The 15,580-nt window shown below is 40.2% G+C and overlaps 2 protein-coding genes across 4 annotated transcripts; one reads left to right on the top strand and one right to left on the bottom strand.

The window, feature by feature from the left end:
* The first annotated feature begins 682 nt into the window (after positions 1–682).
* Positions 683–7,195, top strand: st6galnac6 (ST6 (alpha-N-acetyl-neuraminyl-2,3-beta-galactosyl-1,3)-N-acetylgalactosaminide alpha-2,6-sialyltransferase 6). 3 transcript variants are annotated; one of them, XM_049020518.1, is made up of 6 exons: positions 683–1,045; positions 2,829–2,905; positions 3,521–3,715; positions 4,403–4,812; positions 4,982–5,089; positions 6,086–7,195. In XM_049020518.1, the coding sequence occupies exons 2-6, from the start codon at positions 2,882–2,884 to the stop codon at positions 6,273–6,275; spliced, it is 927 nt and encodes a 308-aa protein (XP_048876475.1). In that variant the 5' UTR covers positions 683–1,045; positions 2,829–2,881; the 3' UTR covers positions 6,276–7,195. The 3 variants fall into 3 exon arrangements, with proteins under 3 accessions (XP_048876475.1, XP_048876473.1, XP_048876474.1); XM_049020516.1 differs by lacking the exon at positions 683–1,045 and adding an exon at positions 1,597–1,748; XM_049020517.1 differs by lacking the exon at positions 683–1,045 and adding an exon at positions 1,783–2,002.
* Positions 7,196–9,008: 1,813 nt separating this feature from the next.
* Positions 9,009–14,691, bottom strand: spout1 (SPOUT domain containing methyltransferase 1). Its single transcript, XM_049020515.1, has 12 exons — positions 14,560–14,691; positions 14,338–14,377; positions 11,816–11,935; positions 11,556–11,715; positions 11,356–11,445; positions 11,229–11,278; positions 10,997–11,127; positions 10,479–10,551; positions 10,285–10,383; positions 9,801–9,903; positions 9,492–9,639; positions 9,009–9,376 (listed from the first exon to the last, which is right to left on the bottom strand). Exons 1-12 carry the CDS (start codon positions 14,605–14,607, stop codon positions 9,302–9,304), a joined length of 1,137 nt encoding a protein of 378 aa, XP_048876472.1. The 5' UTR covers positions 14,608–14,691; the 3' UTR covers positions 9,009–9,301.
* Between the last annotated feature and the right edge of the window lie 889 nt (positions 14,692–15,580).

The following is a 15,580-nucleotide window of genomic DNA, read 5'->3' as shown; positions in this document are numbered from 1 at the left end:
GTGAATAATATATATTTTTTTGCAAACTGCAGTCTAGTTCTTCTCTGTTTCTCATTGATGAAGGACTTCTTCCTTACTTCATGAGACTTCAGTCCTGCTTCTAGGAGCCTGATACAAACTGTCCTAGCAGTGCACCTCTCACCTGCACTTAATGTTGCCCATTACTTTTGAAGGTCACTTTGATGTCATCCTACGATTCACAATAAGCTGTCAGATAAGATAACAGTCATCTCTGGCATTAGAATATAATTTGCCTGACTGGTTTCTTGTCGTTCCCAATGTCTCCTGCTTCACCTTGTTCCTGTGTACTGCGGTCTTAGAAGTTTTGAACCTTGAAACAACCTGCTGATCAGCGTAACCTTCTGCCGGGAGAACCTGGATTAAACCAGGATTTAAAAATGAAGATTTGTTTAAAAAATATACAGTGATCTCTTAACTTTTTCCAAAACTGTATATCTTACCTGCCAGAGACCAAAAAAATACAAATTTGAAGATTTGAAAATTCTTTTATTTGCTTCATTCTGAAATTACAAGAAATTTGTTTTTGTAGGTACACAATTTAAACATACTGTCAAAACAAAAATCCGTAAAAGATAAATGCATACTTCTCATAGGTTCTCACAATGTTTGGAATTCCTGTACCAAGTTTCATAAGAAGACCATCTGTAGTACCATCTGAACACTTATTCTTTTTGCCGTTGCTCTTATAATTGCGTTTTAACATGTATTTTTTCATAAGAAGTGCTATTCTAAAAAATACATGAACTGCTGGTTTTGTTTTTTGGGAACGGTGTAGAGTGATCTTTGTCCACATTAAGGGGGCTCTTGTGACTCTGCACCATGGCCTGCTGGATTTTTACTTTTGGTTTCGCCCCTGTCTCTGTCATTGCAGATTTGCTCTGTACGTAGGAGAACATGCAAAATCACATCCCTCACAGCAATGGTCTTCCCCAATGGCAGTGGCCTCTTCCAGCAGGGTAATGCGCCCTGCCACACTGCAGAAATTGTTCCAGAATGGTTTGTGGAACATGAAAAAGAGTTCAAGGTATTGACTCTATTGAAGTCCATGGAGGCTCTACCTCGCAACGTACAAATGTTTTGGTGCCAGATACCAAAGGACTCCTTCAGAGATCTTTTGCAGTCTGTGCCTTGATGGGTCAGAGCTGCTTTGGTGACACAAGTGGGACCTACACAATATTAGGCAGGTGGTTTTAATGTTATGGCTCGCTCTCATAAGAAAAGGAACCAGTTTGTACCCTTGCTTGTCACTGCTGCTGACTGATTCACCTGAACCTAGAGCCGATCACAAAATAGTGCCAGTCAGCCTTTACAGAGGCATCAAATTTAATAGATTTCTTTAAGAAACGATAAAATTACTGACTTGCATAACACTCAATAAGCTTCCAAAATGTTTACAAATTAATTATTGGCAGACACATATTAGTTGATATACGTACGTTAGTGTACATGATCGTGTCAATCGTACTGAGATATTTAAATAATTTCTTCGGGTTATCGTAGGTAAAACTTGAGTAAAACCACGAGCGATAACTTTAATCAGGCACAATATGTATTGGACATATCAATGCGCTGCCGTTTTACGTCACTGGGTCATGTAATATATCAGGGTGACGCGGCCCAGGTCCCTCCCTCTCTGTTGCAGGAATATGGAGGAGTGAGTTCTACTGATTAAATTACTTAAATGCTGATCCATTTACTGATGTGAAAAAGACCAAGGTCTTTAAGCCGTAAGTAGCATTATGGTTAATGCGTGTCGGCATGTTTACGGCGTTCTGCCTGTGCGCGCTCCCTTGCGGTATAGATAACGGGATGTAAACGGCGGCGCGCTTGTTTTTTTCACACCCAGCGTTTAGATCATACTGGCTTTTATTTCGCCGAAGTTTGTACGATTATTACACTTGATCCACTTCTCGCACAAATCTATGTATGTCGTGAGCGTTTTGATTTTTGTGTGTATTGCTTGATATTAGTCTAAAACAAGGTAAATTGCAGTTTCCGCACACGATTTCTGGTGTGTGTGTGTGTGTATGTGTGTGTGTGTGTGTATATATATATATATATATATATATATATATATTAATACATTTCTGATGTAAAAACAAAAAACGTAGTGAAAGCGAATATTCTTGTATTGTACTGTACTGTATAGCCTATACAGGGCTCTGCAGAGGAATATGGTGTATATATATAACACTAAGGTTAAATAGACCTGAGGTTTCACTTAAAATTTATGAAGGAGGTAGCACGCCAATATACTGGAATGTGGAGTAAGGATACTTTAGTATATCATTGGTTAAACGAGTATGTTTTAATAGTTAAATTTTAATAACATAAAGACCTAGGCTAGAATGTTAACGTTATGGTCAAACCGATGGTAATGTGTGTGTGTGGGTCCAGGTATTCCTTACCTTGTGGGGACCAAATGTCCCCACAACGTGGTGAATACCCATTTTTATTTACTTTATGGGCACCAGTTTCCTGATCCCCATATGGGAAAACGCCATTTGATAAAAATCCGTGACTGCAACGTGAAAATTAATCAAAAAAATCTTGTATTTTGTTTGGTTACTTATGATTATGGTTAGGGCTGGGTGGAGGTTAAGGTTGTCTTAGTTAGCATTAGCGTTTTTCCCATAGAAATAAATAAGTGGTCCCCAAAAAGATATGATTACATGAATATATGGTGTGTGTGTGTGTGTGTGTGTGTGTGTGTGTGTGTGTGTGTTAAAATTCGTTAAAAGGTTCTGCACTTGAAACTGGTTTACAGTTAAATTTCTGAAGATGATGGTTGTGCATTTTCTTTGTAGGGAACAAAAGAAACGTTAAGGCTGAAAAGATGTGAATTTAGATTTAATGCAGCATGGGGCAAAGGCCAATAGATAAGGTAAGATGATAGTTAAGGTAAAATGGACATTATAGCTGCGATAATTTGCAGCCAGTTTTTTGTGTATCTTATGTTTCATATGAAACATAACAGTAAGTTCTCTATCACTATTGTTTTATCAGTTCATACAAATGTAAGAAATTTTTATATTATTGTATATATGTATATTGTAACAGAATGTATTTGTTTTAATTTAACAAACAATACTTAGTGATCGTTGCAAGAAGAGAATTTATGAAATATGGAAAAAGGGGTTTTTCCTTAACACTTTGACAAAGTCGTCTTCAACACACCTTATTTAAAACAACAGAATTTTTATGTTTATGTACAGCAATGTAAAGCTAACTAACAGTGTGCTAACTCTGTGGATGAGGACACACGTTAGCAGAGGAGTATGCAGTGGAGGTCGGGGGGGGGCAAAGTGAGAGAGGCCCCCCAGAAATGACAAAGCTACCCCTGCCACATTTTTCACGTAGTTTGTAATCAGACAATATGTACTGACAGTCGGGATGTGGATCTGGGATCTGCTTCTTGTGAGTCGCGAGTTTGCATGTGTGTGCCGTTCTGACCTCCTGTGTCCTTCACTCTGCGTTCATGAATCCCTCTCTGTGACAGCATGGTCAGCAGAGGCAGAAGATGGTTATCCTGGCAACCATCTTCCTGATAACGACACTGCTGATACTGCTCAGCTCCAACAGCGGCAGTGAGATGTACAGCCCGTTCCATAACAGCTTCCACCATAAAGTTATGTTCACGGATCTTAAGAAGTGGGCGGGCAAGGAGGGCTATGTCGCAGTCAACGGCAACAAGGTACCATGAGGAGATATTCAGCGACCATTCCCTAAACCGCACATGTGTTACTGAATCTGGATACTCTGCCTGTTAACTACGCGTAGTTGTAGTTTAGAAAAAACTGATGACATGCTCCACTTTTTTTCAGTTATGCAGAAAGTATACACAATACGTTTCTGTTCATGTAAATTTGTTTTAATTTGGCCCACTCTAGTGTGTTCCGGGTAACCCGTCACCCCAACGAGTTCCTTAAAAAGACCCCAGTATGGAATAGTCTTCCTGCTAGTGTAGCGCAAGCTAAAACCATGGGTTCCTTTAAATCAGAGCTAGATACGATTTTAACAACTCTGAGCTCTTAGTTAAGTTCTCCCCGAACGAGCTTGCTGGGCCGAATGGCCTCCTCTCGTTTGTAAATTTCTTATGTTCTTAATTTTACTTTGTAGTAAATACACTAAGATCGATAATGTAATTTTAGGATGTACTGCTCTAAATGCGCTGCTGGATTTCCAGTTAATCATTTATAGTGATACGGAGTGTCTCTCCTCCATTTCTTCAGTTGTAAAAGCCACTAGATTGATTCACTGAGGGCTTTTATAGAGGATTTTACATTAGCTGGGTTTTGGTGAGAAAACACTTCTATGCTGGGGTAACACTTTGAAACGAGAGACTAAATGCTTGTTTTGTGTGGGTTCTGCCCTTCGGTAGAGCATGACCCTGCATTGTCGCCAGTGTGCACTGGTCACCAGCTCCAGTCAAATCCTGGGCACTGGTGCTGGAGATGAGATCGACCAGACGGAGTGTGTGATTCGTATGAACGACGCACCCACCACGGGCTTCGAGCCGGACGTGGGCAATCGCAGCACGCTGCGCGTGGTGGCCCACTCCAGCGTGTTCCGGGTAGCCCGTCACCCCAGCGAGTTCCTCAACAAGACCCCAGACCTTGTCGTAGTATATTGGGGCCCCCCCACCATGATCGGGAAGGACTCCAAAGGCACCCTCTTCCGCCTGATCCAAAGGATGAGCATGACCTACTCCAACCTGTCCAGTTTCACCATCGCGCCCAGCAAGATGCGCAAATTCGACAGCCTGTTCCAGAAGGAAACGGGCCGGGACAGGTGAGGAGGAAAAACACAGGGTTGGATAAGGAGATTCTAAGGGTTCAGGCACCGTTGAAAAGAGGATGTGTATGATTTGTATGGCATTTTGATGTCTTAACGTCTGAGTCATCAAATGTTTCTTTGTCTGATGATATATTTGAATTACAAGCTGCCTTAATCTCTGCAGGGCGAAATCTCGATCTTGGCTAAGCACCGGCTGGTTTACCATGGTGATCGCCATCGAAATCTGTGACAGCATTCATGTGTATGGCATGGTTCCTCCTAATTACTGTGTGTAAGTAGGACATTTTTTCAGCATTGACTACAAGAAGCTGCCAGCCTTGCTAAATGTTAACAGAAGAAGTTACCTTAGTTGCACGGAGAGGGAATGTGAAATGTGGTGCAATGTCTTTTATCAAGGTGACCCTCTCTGTGCAGAGCATTGAAATTTACTGAAATAAGATTGCAAGGTGCACAGCACAGTTCCTCCATTGAAGAGACCTTGTTACTTTAAAAAGTTTGTGATTGGTCAGTGGAATTGCTAATGCAGTATCAGTGAATGTAAAAAGGGCCAACTTCGTAACCATTTTATTTATGTGGTACTTTGGATACCTTGAAATAAACTTATCTTAGTAAAGGTGCCAAAAGTAACTAAATTGGCATTAAAGAATGGTGTCTGTTGTTTATCTTAAAATATTCATTATTTCAAATAGACAAAATGTAAATACAAGAAAAAATATACCTGTTTAATTTGTGTTAATTTGAGCATTGAAGTCCACATTTTGTTTGAGATGGAAAATAGAATGACTAAATTTGAAAGTTAGTCAGACTGCTAATTAGATGTTTAAAATAGAAACGATTACTTTCAGCACTAATCTCAAGTCCTGATTAATAGCTTTTCATAACCATCACATATATTGCACTACAAAGCCATTGACAAATACCCTGCTGTTTAAAGTTCCATCTCATAATCTGGGTTAATGTGTAAATGGGTGTCTGCTCACTATTGCAAGGAAGAAATGGCAAAAGTTAGGTGCTGTCTTTTTTTATCTGCACATATACCATCAGCTGATTTATTTTTTTTGTCTTATTAATTTCATTAACATTCCACAGTAATTTGTTTTTCAGCATTTCTGTTTGCATACTTTTTCATTTGTTTGCACTATGTGTATTTTGCACCTTGTCTGTTTGATACAAAATTTTTGTTTGCCTAGGAACACTGTACTTTGCTGCTGTATGCATCGGAATTTCCCCCGGGGACCAATAATGTTCTTCTCATTTATTTTCACAGAACGGGGCCCCACCCAAAACGCAAAATGCCATACCACTACTATAAGCCGAGGGGCCCAGACGAATGCCTGACTTATCTGCAGAACGAAAGAGGACGTATGGGAAACCATCATCGCTTCATTACTGAGAAGCAAGTGTTTGCGCGCTGGGCCAAGCTTTACAACATCACCTTTTCCTATCCGAGGTGGTGATGTAAGGTGACGCAGGGCCTGGCAGTGTCACCTGGGTAGGCAGGGAGGTGACAGCACAGGGCACTGGCTACGCCCAGACCCTTTTAGATCCCATTCACACCTAATCACGGCCTAAGATCTGTTAACCAGGAGATATAAGCGGGTAGGTTACTTTGATTTCTTATGGTGTTCTTGGTATGCTGGGTTTACCCCGGAACACAGGGAATGCCATAAATCAAACGGTAGTATCTGGGGAACTATCAGGATAGAAGCTACGAGGCACGTTAGCAAGGCCTCTACAAGCACTGAATGTGTCATCGTTTAAAACTAGGAAGAAGCTATGAACCTGAGAATGTGTTCGTTTCTCTGAAAGAAGGACTTTCTGAGATTTGACTAATGATTTGTAAATAAGAATTATATGTTGATTTCCTAAAGATGTATTTTTTCATGTTTATAGTGTTTTTTTTTTTTTAATAAGTGTTGACTGATGTTGGAAAAACTACTTACCACTGAATCATTTGGCATTTTGGGAAAATTCTTAGACACTGAATGTAATGTCGTATGTAACCAACATGTGATGTTCGAACAAATCACCAAAACCTTTTATACTTGCGGTGTGATTTCATTTGCTCACATGCCTTATCCACATACCCATGGTTACTCAGTGCTAATATTTTAGCATAAATTGTCACTTGGAGTAAAAATGACAAGAATCCATGAAGTGTCATTGTCTGACAGTATGACTACAAATGTACTATCCCATCTGATACTTGATTCTACAAGTTTGTTAATGTACACATATATGCTGTTTTGTGACAATAGGTGAGAAATGTGGAAGAAGAATGTTACTATTATGAAACTTTCTGTTCTACTTTACAGAACAATGTTGAGTTATAAAAGGCATGCAGATATTGAAATGAATGATATAATGTTTTTGAGAACATTTGTTATTGGTCATTTCATTTGATTGTATTAAGTGTCCTAATAACACATTATCGAAACCTGTGTGGTAGAGGAGCACCGATCCCGACCTATTAGACGGATTGGGTATCAACCATATGTGACCGATGCAGATCTGATACTTCAGTTATCGGCAGTCTGCAAAAAGGTAGCTCATATGTCTGGTTAAATCGATTTGTACAATCAATCGCACGACAGCTCTTTCATGTTTTAGATGTGTTTTTTCAGCACTGAAGCTGAACGTTAACGCTGCCACTCAGTCTATTTCTACTCAGTGAGCGTGAGCGCGGTGACTACAGTCCGCTGTGACGTCACGCGCATACCCTATGCAGCAGGCGGAGCGTAAGAACATTAGATCGCAGGGTGACAATCTGTGAGCATTTTACGCTTTTAACAGTAACTAGCAGTGATTTGCAGTCTTTCTAAAAACACATTTTTGAGAGGTGGAAGTAGCGTTTAGTGGAAAGTCCCACATGACTGTGCGATACAACGCGAGCAATACGAAAAATGCTATGGATGATTTGAGAGTAGCCAGGTTGGGCTGTTTCGCGCCCTCGGTAGAGCTGGTGATACGGGAGGGGCTGCGATCGCTGCGAAGTGTGATGATGTGGGAGAAACTGTGGGAGAAACATTGTGGGGCATTTTAAGGATTAGCTACTTGCATTTACTCTCTTGGAAGATATTCAAACTCCAAGTGCTTAAAACAAGATTAACAAAAAAGGTGGAACAGTACGTTATGTATGTTTCTAGTAGCCTAATTAAACATTTTTGATGTACATTTTTTATTTGTATTTACTAGTTTAAAGATATTAATATACAAACGTATAAAATATTATATACATTTATATTAAAATATTAAAGGAAAAAGAGCTCTTGCATCGGTATCGGCAGTCCTGGATCAGAATTGGATCTGAACGACCTGGATCGGCCCATCCCTACTATGCGGGTATAACTAGGTTCTTCAACCTTGAAACATCGCCTCTGGCATCTGTTAACCAGTTTCTTTAGTCTATTTTACCTTTGTAGGATTGCATGGGTGTTTAAATGTTCCGTCTCTTCAGAGTAATTTAAGTTTCACTGTAATTCTAAGTCATCCAACAAACTGTTCTTCAAATTCCAGGTCACCTGACTAATTTCGTATTTTTACACGTCCTAAAACCCATATATGTATATATAGAGAGAGATAGGAGACTAAGTAATTTGTTATCAGGTATGACATTTTAAGAGTTCGGCATGCATCAAGGCAGTTTACCTAAAGGCAAAAATTGCACAATTATATCAATTTGTGCATTCTTGTGAGTGCGTCATGGACTGCAGTTAAAAATCAATGACGAAGAATTTTGAAAAGTTAAAAATCACAAAATTATTATAGTGTTGAAATTAAACCATAAACAAATCTATATATGCTAATTTGTACCATTTTAAACTCGTATGAAAGCTTCTCTCTCATAGGGATGAAGATTCCTATTGACCCAACAATGAAATCAACTTTCATTTGAACCATTTTTAACCTTTTTTAAAAAGGTCGGTGAATCTTATTTTCCTATGAACACCAAACCAATTCAACGGATTGTATTCACTGTTCCAGTTACACTGGCACATCACACCCAGAATGTTCCATTCCTGGTGCCCTGCATTTCCCACATTAGACTCTAAATCGCTGCCAACAGCATTTTTCATCGGCTAGTGTATTTCAGTTCTCTTCCAGGGAAACGGTGGATGGTTAAAAACAGCTTCCTTTTGTTTTTGTGGGAACTAAATGTTCCAAGCGGATCACACAACACCTTACACAGCTTCAAAGTTGATATGTCACTAAAAGGTTTTTATGCAACCAAACAGTAAACGTTATTCTCACTTATAACGTTACAGATCCGACCAGGTTAACTTCATAAGAAAAAGTATTAAAAAATCTCCTTATTTCCTTTGTCACTGAAAAACTTGGACCCAATAAAAGTCACTTGATCGGCTGGATACCAGAAATATTTCCAAATAAATATTTAAGGATCTTCTTAAGGTGCAGGTCACAGTAAACTGCTTTTCAGTTCAAGTTACACTTAAGGATTTCTGTCAGAGGGCAATTCCTTGAATCACTGAACCTTGACATCAGGGAATACTGTAGAAATCTTCGGTCTTAATATTGAAAGAGAAATCAAGATGGCCTCCTGTTAAAGAAGAAAAATACATCATTTACTTCATAAAATATAGGAAAATATGCAAGCCACAAAAGGAAAGCCAAGGAATATAACTGGAGGAAAAGATCTTTCTTCTTTACATTACCTCAGTGCGAATAGTCCTGCTTCCTTGGTTAGGGCAAGTGTTGAGGTAATGGTGAAATAGGACACTGGGATCAGCAATATCCAAGTTCTGGTCGGCGTCTACACTGGCCTCCAGGCCCTGCACGCCTCCAAATACCACAAGCAGGTGTCTATGGGACACACATTAAAGCTAATCTATTTGGGGAGCTGTGATCCGTCAGTCATTACACTGAGGAAATCTGGAAAGCTCAGGCTGACGCGCACACACACACACACGTTCAGAATATACAAATGAAGCCACAGTGCGAAAGATCATCCTGAAACAACTTACTTGAATGGTGGTAGCATGAAATGGTCAACATTGCTGCCTCTCTCAGACGTGCCAACTGTCAGATCATAGCCATTCTTATGAGGACACTCTGTAAACACGTTACCTGTGAACATATGGAAACAACCAGTTCATAGCCATAAAATTCTCCAGCTATAACAGACAAGACCTGAAATAAAATGGTTCCGTTTGGTTTGCAAACTGGTAGGACCCCATCGGGTCTCGACGCTTTGACTCATGAACGTACAGCTGTCATATTCATACGCCGCGTATGTTGTGTGACAGGGCAGCAAGAGGGTTAAACATGAACAACACAGACGAATGGACTCTGAAGCCTTCCAGGTTACGTTCCCCTTGTGTTCTTGAAGGGTTTTTCCCCGACACACACCAGTAAAATACCGGGTAGTCTAAATAAGGAAAATGCTATTTTTATGCAGGATAAAAAAATGCCTAAGGTACAAATCATCCGAAAGTCGTGATAACTCACTGAGACAGGAGGCCAGTCGCACAGAGTAGCCCCAGTAGAAGCCAGCATCACTCCGAGGTACATGGGGTGCCACCACAACCCCCTTGAACACTCTGCCATCTGCTCAAAAGGTAAATAAGGCACACAGATCTATGTATTACTGCACATAAACAACAGACTCAGTTACCCATCCATTCCAAGTCAGTGAGCATTACCCGGTCTCTGATTCTTGCTTAAGCATACAGTGACTCTTAAACCAGCCTGTAGTTGCTTGTCAATCTGTACTTCCTAAGGAAAGAAAAATTAACCTGTAATTTGACACCTTTAGCCAGAAAGGCAAACGCCAGCTATACTTTTACACAAAAGTTCACATTAAACCTTTTGACAGTTGTTCCCTGCAGAGTATCACCATGTAGTGTGGATATTCATAATCACAAAACATTTCATGTTGCAGAAACACAGACAATACCTTGTGTAAAACCTTGTGTTGTCTTTGCTAAGCGGACACTTACCTTACATAAACAGTCAGATAATTTATATTGATTACAGTTTCACTCCTGTAAGCATTCATTAAATGGTTAGTACACTCAGGATACAGAGGTAAAATGCCCATCTGCACAAGTGTGTTTCTGTCATGTCAAATAACTTGCGGTCACAAGACCAGGTTCCTCACTATCACTCTGCTATCAACTTCAGTGGTGGCAGAATATCAGTGACTGACAGGAGCTCTAACCTTCCTCATGCCACAGTTGACTAAAGAGCCTTTTCCTGGTTTGCACGGCCTGTCGAGCACCACCCCCTCCCGAAACTCCGCCTCCTCATCCATCCTCATGTGGTGAGGACTGTCCAAAGGATTCAGCAACCCTGGAAAAAAAAGTCACTCTTCATTAATACAAGATCGTAAAGCCCAGACGGTTCATAAAGTGTGTGCAAAGTCGGCAGCAGTAAATTCATAGTAAACTCACCGGCAAACTGCAGATCTTGATGCTTGGGGAAGAAAGACTTGCGCAGATACCTTGAAAGACAGATGCTTCTTAAGCATAAAAAGATTTACAATGTAAGATAAGAAGGATTTCATCAATGTGGACTTACTGAGGACACTCCAGGTACTGCAGAATGCGGGCTAGCTGGACACAAGCATTTCCTTTCTTTCCAACACCCTTAAATTCTCCTTCAACACTCCTGCAAAACATAAACAGTATGTATTGACCTCCATATTGGATACTAACACTGACAATGAATAAATAAATTCAACGTATTAGCATAGATTCCACCGGATACCATACACTCACTTTGGATCTTCCCCACATTCATCAAATACGACGACTTCATCGATACAAAACACTGTGCAGGCCCTTGCTATCTGTCCTGCCAGGTAGGTCCGCAGTTCTGGAGACTGGGCATTGTCCAAGACGGAACCAGGCAAGGCAATGCTCACGGTGTACGGCCGTCCTGCAGACATGCATCACAGGATACCAAGTTCAGTACTCCAGGTGCAGTTCGTTTGTAATGTCAAACTAACCCAAGCGCCACCCTTTCACGTGTATCTCACCTCTCTTCTTTCTTCCTGTCTCCTCTATCAGCTGTTGTCTTTCATGTTCTTCGAGCTGCTTTTGATGCTCCAGCTGTTTAATAAGTTTAGCCTCTTTCCGCTTCTTCTTTTCCTCTCTTCCTGAAATTCAAATATATTCATTCAGGATTTTTTTTGAAGACCGGCCTAATCTGCAATACTGTTATTTTCTTTGGACACAGAAATAAGGCTGCATATCACCACACTGTAATACAATGTGCAATAATCACCAGGGCTTTAGACGAATGCCGTAAAAATTTGTCCAGACAAAATCGCCATATCCTTGTATTTATTAAATTCTATTACCAGAGCATGCCACATGCTACTGTTTTAGTAAATCATGGAAGCGATAAAAAAAAAATACTTCGGTGGCTTGGCAGTACTTTTTGCAGTTTAAAGTCTGATACGTTTATTAAACAAAGATACGCAGAGTATATTTTGGGTAAATTTCATCTCCTTTCTTGTTTTATATATAACACTATATTAACTGCAAATATTTCAGACAACTGCAATGTGATAACATGCAGCCCAACGCACAACACATACGAGTACATTTACTGTATAGTAGGGCTGCAACGATTCATCGAATAACTCGATTACAAAAAAATCTTCGATGCAAATTCTTTGCTTCGATGCTTCGTGTAATCCGCACGACTATGTACTGCTTAGTGATCACCGTGTTTCACCCGGAGGATTATTACTGGCGCACCGTGTGCTTACGCTGCATTTACGCTGCTTACTTGTAGCAGGTTTGATTTGACGGCGCGATGGAGGAAGACCGGGGAAATAGCGAGGAAAGTTAGAGAAAAAGACGAAAAATGTCTAAAGTTTGGGACCATTTCATATAAAAGAAAAGCAAAAATACTGTACAGTGTTTCCATTGTAAAACCGAATTAGAAAGCACACAGTCTATGCATCCAGTCCACAGAGCGGAACCAGTACAAGGTAAGCGCGAGCGTTTCACTCACATTCGCGGCTAAAACAGACCTGCGATAGAAACGTATTTATGGGCATATGTGTGAATAAAAAAGTATAACGAAATTCAGCCCAAGCAGGACATATTTTTCCTCAATAAAAAAAGACTGATAACAACAGCAGTGAAAATGATGCTGTCGTAGTTAACTTAACACGGAGCTGGAGCCTGTCTATACACTAACAGCAAAGAGACTTTTTCCATCTCTGTAATGGAACACTCAGGTGGAGTGAAGGAAAACAGCAGCAGTGCTTGTAATCGCTACTAAACCTTTACTGGTAAAGAGCTGGCGAGAGTCCTTAACCAAACCAGCTGTTCAACAAGCTGAAAGGTGAAGAAAAGCGATGTTTTCAGCTACTCCCATCCACCGCCGTTTGTCTTCCATAGCAGCAAAGCTACAGTAAGGCTATGCAAGTTAAAATAGAAGCTGTTTGTATGCAGATAAACTGTTAGCTTAGTTTGACACAGTATTTAAATTTGCCAACTTGCAGCAGGCTGACAGCAGCCGTACGTCACACTTTATCACAGTGATACCTGCAGCATGCATGCAGGGGTGAGTCAAAAGGGGAGCATGGGGCGTACTCAACTAGATCAATTTCAAGGCTTTAGTAATATTATTCTGCAGATTTAGATTAATATGAATAATATTACATAATTATAATAATATAAATATATTATAAATATAACATAAAAATTACCCCCCTCCCCCAACAGCCTTGGGCCAGTGAAACTCAGACCCTGAATTATCCAACCGCCACATATGCTCCTTTAAAGGTTTACACACACACTCATTCTCTAACACACTTAAACACACACTCTCACTCACATTCAATTACACACACATAAACACAGCATTCCTATTTCATCCAGGAGATACAATCCTGTCAGAACTTTTTTTTTATGCCTCCTATGAATGTACAAGAACACAGAGAGTAAAGGCCATTTTAATTTATGCCTTAGTTTCAGATATATGTATACCTTTTTTTCACACAACCCATAATCCGTCCCTGCCTGTTAGAGGTCACTTATGAAGAGTTTGGCCACACGAGCTCACAGAAAGGGAGCTGATCACCCAACGTCAACACCAAGCCTGAATGGCAGGAAATCCCACCAGCAATGTTCCAGCATCTTCCCAGAAGAGCACAGGCTATTATAGCAACGATGGACAAACCAACTTCACCCTTGGTTTCAGAATGAGCTTTAGAAAAGCTGGGGTCCACATACTTTTGGTCATATAATGTATATAATTATATGCAACACATGAAGTATGGTGTTAAAAGCAAACATGTTAATATGGTTCTGAACCGTCATAACACGGTATTAATTAATTTTATAGATTTAAAATAAAACAACTAGCTAGCGAACTGATCGCTGGACATGCCGCAGATGAGATGCAGCGTGACAATATGTACAAAACACCTGGATCCGTACTGGATGGACTGTTACATCCGTAGCACAAGATTAACAATTTACCTTTCAGTTACTAACAAACTTGCAAAAGTGAAACACTTTGGCTTGCAAAATAACTTACGTTCTGCTTTCCACTTTTTCCAGTCAACCTTTTCTTCACCCTGCAAAACAATCGCAGTGTAACATCACATGGCAACCTAGTCATAGAAACCATGCGAGCTAGCATGTTATGTAGCTAACAGGGAATAATAATTAAAAAGAAAATCAAATTAGGTATCGATAGATACCGCAACTACATCTAGAAAATAACGCATTAAAAAAATAGGCGATCATGCTCAGAAACCTGTTTTGAAAGCGTCTTATCCGTCTTGAGCTCGACTCGATGCGCCATGACTGTCGACAGAGGGAAGGCAGCCCCTTGTGCGCATGCGCGCCGCGTCTTACTTCCGTTTTATGGAGATCAGGGAGTCCGGTTTGTGGCCCTATGATTTATGATATGGATAGAATTTTATACTGCTCAATGTGAAGATCTTCACAATTTCCTAATTATGTTTCTCTCTACAAAGCAATGCTTATTGTTTAAGTTCATGTGTTTGGCTTCCTAGTATAACAAAACTTACATGATCACTAGTGACCTAATGGTTAATGATGCAACCTTGTGATTGAAAGGTTGCTAGTTTGAGTCCGTGATCAGCACATTACCCTAAGTGAGGGTTAAAACTCCATTACATTTCCAAATAGAAAGAAAAAATGCAAAAGTACAGGCTTACAATATTATTGAATTAGCGCTTGGGGGCAGAACCTCAGTGGTGAACTGTACCTCAGTCTGTTGTGGTTACTATTGACAAAAAGATTCTTGTGTCAACTTTCAACCTCCGGATAATCATCCCAACTAAAATATGTACATTTTGCTGAACAATTTCAACAGACAATAATTAAAATTTCCCCAGGTGCTTTATCCACATTATTAAGGAATTATGATTATTGGTGTTGGGTAAAAGAGGAAACCTTAGTGAGAGTTACATTCTAGATCATTCTGCATTTCTACTTAAATGTTGCTTTTCAGGAAGTTCCGTTCAGCATGGAATTTCACAGTTTAGGTTCATGGTGCACATTTGCAGGTATCTTTGTATCACCTGACAATATGCACCCAGTGAATGACCACTCCTAGCCAGCATGCTTTAAAGTTTTTTGTAGAATGTTTCTGTGATGCCCAGCCCGTACGCTCCTTGTGTGTGCCACGCCCCCTGATTACCCACGTGTGCTTCCCTGATCGTCTCCAGCTGTGTCCCATTACTTTGATCAATCTTGTCCTATTTAAGTCCTAGTTGTGCTTGTCTCCCTTGTCCGTCATTGTGGTTTGG

Source organism: Brienomyrus brachyistius, chromosome 7, assembly GCF_023856365.1.
Source record: "Brienomyrus brachyistius isolate T26 chromosome 7, BBRACH_0.4, whole genome shotgun sequence".
Classification (NCBI taxonomy): domain Eukaryota; kingdom Metazoa; phylum Chordata; class Actinopteri; order Osteoglossiformes; family Mormyridae; genus Brienomyrus; species Brienomyrus brachyistius.
Note: the sequence above shows the minus strand (reverse complement) of the source record. Positions and strands in the feature narration are given on the sequence as shown.

What these genes read in the sequence shown, in the direction of transcription:
- spout1 (XM_049020515.1), bottom strand. Translation starts at nt 14,607, where the DNA reads ATGGCGCATCGAGTCGAGCTCAAGACGGATAAGACGCTTTCAAAACAG. An exon ending in TCAAGATCTGCAGTTTGCCG is followed by an intron (nt 11,128 to 11,228) that starts GTGAGTTTACTA and finishes TTTTTTTTCCAG; the next exon opens with GGTTGCTGAATCCTTTGGAC. An exon ending in TTCATGCTACCACCATTCAA is followed by an intron (nt 9,640 to 9,800) that starts GTAAGTTGTTTC and finishes TGTGTCCCATAG; the next exon opens with ACACCTGCTTGTGGTATTTG.
- st6galnac6 (XM_049020518.1), top strand. Translation starts at nt 2,882, where the DNA reads ATGGGGCAAAGGCCAATAGATAAG. An exon ending in GGCAAAGGCCAATAGATAAG is followed by an intron (nt 2,906 to 3,520) that starts GTAAGATGATAG and finishes TCTCTGTGACAG; the next exon opens with CATGGTCAGCAGAGGCAGAA. An exon ending in AAGGAAACGGGCCGGGACAG is followed by an intron (nt 4,813 to 4,981) that starts GTGAGGAGGAAA and finishes TAATCTCTGCAG; the next exon opens with GGCGAAATCTCGATCTTGGC.